Below are 5795 nucleotides of genomic sequence, written 5' to 3'. Positions count from 1 at the left end.
CTTTTCTTACAATTATATGTTCGATGATAAAAAAAATAATAATGAAAATGACATACTAGACTGTGAAAATAATAGGAGTACAACATATACAAATAATAACAATAATATTAATGATGATAAAAACGATCATGGTGATGATAAGAATGTTCCTAGTGGTGACAATAATTCCAATATGAATCGTAATAATTTAAAAAAAAAAAATAGCATTAATAATAATAGTAGTAATAATATGTATCATTTTGATAATAAAATATATAAATTCGATAGTATAAAGAAAAAAAATATATGTCCTATTAAGAACTCTGATTCATATTCTTATAATGATAAAAATAATAATGGTGTAAAGGATGAACATGCCTTTTATGGTAATATTTCAAATAAAGAAAAAATGAATAATAAAATTAAGAATCATAAAAATAATAATATGAATAAGAGTTATATAGATATACATGATACTAATATAAATGATAATTTTTTTATAAATGATGGTTTTAATAATAACATGAGAGAAAATAATTATGTAAATAATGTTTATAATAATGAAGACAATGCTAATAATAATATGAATGGTAATAATATGAGTGAACCTAACTCTGTTAATCTTTCTATGCATGATGTGAAAGATGATAAATATAATAGTTCTATTAATTTAGAAGATCAAAAAGGTATTTCGAGCAACTGCCATAATGATATAAAGGCGAATACATATGAAAAGATTAATCATAATATGGATGTGTATGCACCTAATACTAATCATAAAACGAATCACGACAACATGAAAAATGGATTTGATCAACATTGTTATGTGAATAATGATAACATGGAATATATAAAGGATAAAATGACAAATATGAATAGTGTGAATAGTGTGAATAATATGAATAGTGTGAATAATATGAATAGTGTGAATAATATGAATAGTATGAATAATATGAATAATATGAATAGTATGAATAACATGAATAACATAAATAGTGTGAATAACATGAATAACATGAATAACATAAATAGTGTGAACAACTTGAATAACATGAATAACATGAATAAAGTTATAAAAAATGTTGTAAATGTAAATAATATGAATAGTATTAATAATATAAATAATTCCAAAATGGTGAACAGTTTTAATAACCTTAATAATATGAATAGTATAAATAGCTTTATGAAGAAAAATAAAAATTTGGAAAATGATATTTTTAAAAATATGAATTCAATGAATAATACATTAAAAAATATAAACGCAATACATAATAATATAACATGTAATAAAAATGGAAACAATTCTCAGATTTTAAAAAATAATAATATTGTTCATTCGTTTGCTCATAATCCTACAAAATTATTAATTAATAAACAAAACATGACTTCTAATAAGTGTATGAATATAAAAATGAAGAATATAAATAATAATCATCATGTTGGTGATTGTAATAATAGAGCATTGATGAATAAAAATGTAATGGATTTTGCACATATGAAGGATAATAAAAATTTTCAAACAATAAGTGCAAATAATAATTTGGGCTATAGGAAAAATATTACATCCAATGAAAGTAGTAACATGAATAATATGAATAATATGAATAATATGAATAATATGAATAACATGAATAACTTAAATAACATGAATAACTTAAATAACATGAATAACATGAATAACATAAATAATAATGTAAAGGTTAGTGACAGATTTAATGGCTTTCTAACAAATAATAAAAAACCAGTAATGCCAAATATGTTAAATATTTTAAATAAAGAATATGGAGAAAAAAAATTATTGAATAATGATAACATGGAAAATATGATTAATAATAATAATATCAATGGATTTATAAAAAATGAATCAAGTGTAAAACAAGCCATGAATCAAACCATTAACCAACCAATGAATCATTCATTGAACCAATCAATGAACCAATCAATGAACCAATCATTGAACCAATCATTGAATCAATCATTTAACCAGGTATTGAACCAAATGGAAGAAAGACGAGGGAGCTTGTTGAATAACCAACGTGAAAATAATGTAGACTTTTTAAATATGAAAAAAAACTCTCTTCATATAACCATTCCAAATAATAATATAAAAATGAATGAAAATGATTATATGAATAAGACTAACTTTAATTTAGGTGTAGTTCAAAACAACAAAAGAAATAATTTCTTGAATGATAATATGACAAATATAATGTTAAATAAAAATATAAACAATTTTTTAAATAATAGTCGAACCAATATACCAAACAACATGAATTCGTTCTTATCAAATGTTGGTGTGCCAACAAATATTTCAAATAATTTAAATATAAAAAAAAACGAACATGCTTTTAATAATATGATGAATATTCATGTGGAAAATAAAATAAATAATGTGAGGGATTCTATAAATATATACGCTAAGGACAATGTGAGTGATAATATGTATTCTATTTCAAATCAGAATATGAATCAAGCGAACAATAATATGAATAATAATAACCTTATGACAAATAAAATGAAAGTTAATAAAGATACTTATACATATGCGCATGGAAAAAATGGAATAACAATTCCTTCTCATATGATTTTATCAAACCAAAAAATGAATGAAGAAAAGCGTCCAAATAAAATGGTAGAAACGAATAGTTACAACAATGTGAGTAATATGAATAATATGAATAATATGAATAATGTGAATAATGTGAATAATATGAATAATGTGAATAATATGAATAATGTGAATAATATGAATAATATGAATAATATGAATAATATAAATAATATGAATAATATAAATCATATGAATAATATAAATCATATGAATAATATGAATAATATAAACCATATGAACAATTTAAACCATATGAACAATAACAATATTAATAGTGTTAGTGCATATGCTAAGAAATCACTTAATTTAAATAATAAGAACGATCTTAATAAAAATATGCTGGATGAATCCTTCCAAGTAAATAAAAATACATACATTAATGATGGGAATAATAATTATTTAGATAACATAAGAAATGTTCATAATAATAACATGAAAGAAAATTATTATCACAACAATTTGAACATTGCTTTGAATAATAAGAACACAGCAAATAATAATATGAATGATAATTGTATGTATAATAAAAATGAAAAACTACATGATATAAATAATAACAAAATGGATATTTTAAAATGTCATGTGGATGATCGATTAACAATGGCAGGTGATACAAAGAATAATGGTGCTCATCCTTATAAAAATAATGTACTTATGAATCAAAGTAGAAAGACAAGAAATTCAAAAAATGAAGAGATATTAAATTTTATAGAAGAAAATGGAAATATAGATGAGAGGATAATAACAGATATACATATGGATAATAAAATAAACGATAGAAGATATATAAATAAAGAAAATTTAATAATAAAATGTGAAAATAATCGTGATATAAATTATATTGATAAGAATCAAAAAATTGAAAGTGGAAAAATTATTGATAATATGAATAACAGTATTAAAAATAATAATTCATTTTATCAAAATAATATAATTATGCCAAACAATTATTTATATAATAATAATAATATTAATGAAAATAATAATGTAGTATTAATGAAAGGATCTTTAAATTATAAGGGTGTTATAAATAATGATAAAAAAATGGAACAAGCCAATAAAAATTATGTAGAAAATAATAATGATATGTCTAATATAAATTCGCCAATTCTTAATCATAATATGCAAAGTAATATTAATGTGCCTCTTAAATATAATCAAGAGGTCATTATGAATAATGAACTTCACAACAGTATGAAAAATATAAACATGAAAAATGTTAATAATAATAATAATATTAAGAATAATAATCTTATTTGTTATAGAAATATGGACTGTCATAATTATATTATAAACCAACACAGTAATAGTATCCCCGAAAAATATAGCAAAAGCAAACAAGCCATTGACAATAACAATATGAAGAATAAAAATATTCCAAATGTACTTGAGAATATTGGTGCATGCAATAATAATATAGTAAAAGGATATTATGTTAACAACAACATGAATGATAATAAACAAAATTCATATGATATAGAACATGGGAATTACAAATATATATCGAATAGTAGTGATTTAACTAAGAAGAAAAAAAAAAATCATGAAAATATGTTTAGAATGTCTAAAAGTCAATTATTAAGTTTAGAAAATGATATAAAATATTTACAATCCTTAACATCATATATTATTAAACCGAAAGATTTATATTTTGAAACATTTGAAGAAGTCGATGTATTATCATATGATAAAAATGAAGAGTATATAAATAATATAATTCATAATAATAACAATATTAACAATAATAATTTTTTGAACTCAGATGGTATTATTATGCATATTTTAAATAATGGAGCATCGAAAGATTATGGATTAAATGGATGTAAAATTAATAATAAAGATTTTTTGAATGCAAAAATGAAAAGAGAAATAAGAAAAACGAAATATTATACAAATAAATTTAGTAATAAATTAAAATATACTGTAATTGAAGAAGGGTCATTTGGTGTTGTATATAAAGGATGGTATAAAGGTATGAATGTAGCTGTAAAAGTACCAGTTGATAAAATGGCTAGACAAGATCCATATGGATTAACAAAAAGATCTATAAATGAATGGAAAATTTTAGCAAAATGTGATCATCCAAATATTATTAAATTATGTGGTGGTATAATACATAGTTATTTTGATATTTGGCTAGTTACAAAATTAGTAAATGGTTTAGATTTACATACTATTAAAAATAATATGAATAAAGATGAAAAAGTTCTTGGTATAGATATATCATTAAAAATGTGTAGACAACTAGCTGAAGTTATTAATTTTTTACATACACCTATCAAAAATAAAAAAAATGTAATCATACATAGAGATATTAAACCAGAAAATCTAATTATTGATAGTGATTGGAATATACATTTATGTGATTTTGGTGATGCTGAAGAATGTGAAGATGGTATTGTTACTAATGTATCAGGAGCAACCTGGATTTATGCTCCACCTGAATTATTAACTTGTCATCCATTAAAACAAAGTAGTGATTATAATTTCTTAGATCATACTAAATTATCATATAAATGGGATATTTGGTCTATGGGATGTGTATTTCAAGAAATGATGAACCTACCATCACCTTTTCAACATTATATTATTACATTTGATGAATCGGATCAAATCTATGAAAAACTAGTTGACGTATTTACAAAAAAATTACCACCTTGTATTCATTCCAAAATTGAAAATTCACCTTTTGCTGATATTATTAGATTATGCTTAAATTATGATCCTAACTTAAGACCAACAGCATCAGAAATTGTTCAGCTCTTGAACCAGCCAGATGAATATTTACTTCTAAAGAGGAAATAACAAAACTATTTCTTTTGCGCACACACACACATATATATATATATATATATATATAATTAATCTTTAAATATTTAACTACATTCTAATGAGCATATTAAAAATATGCACACCATAAATAATATATCATATATATATATATATATGTGGATGTATTTTTTTTTTTTTCTTCTTTTTTTTTTTTTTTTTTTTTTTTTTTTTCTTTTTTTAATTTTATTTACGCCTTTTATTTTTATTACTTTTAAAATTTTTTATTTAAAAACAAAAAAAAAAAAATTGTTAAAAAATTTTAAAAATATAAAAAATAAAAAAAAAAAAAAAAAAAAAAAAAAAAAAAAAAAAAAAAAAAAAAAAAAAAAAAATATATATATATAAATAAATATAAATAAAAATATATTTTTAA

General features: G+C 21.1%; 1 protein-coding gene across 1 annotated transcript; it reads left to right on the top strand.

Annotated features, from left to right (window-relative positions):
- On the top strand, nt 1-5395 carry PGSY75_0926100 (putative protein kinase; the record flags this gene model as incomplete). The annotated part of the gene is made up of 1 exon (XM_018785669.1): nt 1-5395. A coding segment is annotated over one exon (5395 nt), but the record flags the coding sequence as incomplete, so codon positions are not given.
- Nucleotides 5396-5795: the final 400 nt, after the last annotated feature.

Source organism: Plasmodium gaboni, chromosome 9 (genome assembly GCF_001602025.1).
Source record: "Plasmodium gaboni strain SY75 chromosome 9, whole genome shotgun sequence".
Taxonomy (NCBI): Eukaryota; Apicomplexa; class Aconoidasida; order Haemosporida; family Plasmodiidae; genus Plasmodium; species Plasmodium gaboni.
The sequence above is the reverse complement of the archived record's forward strand: the minus strand, read 5'-3'. Positions and strand labels throughout refer to the sequence as shown.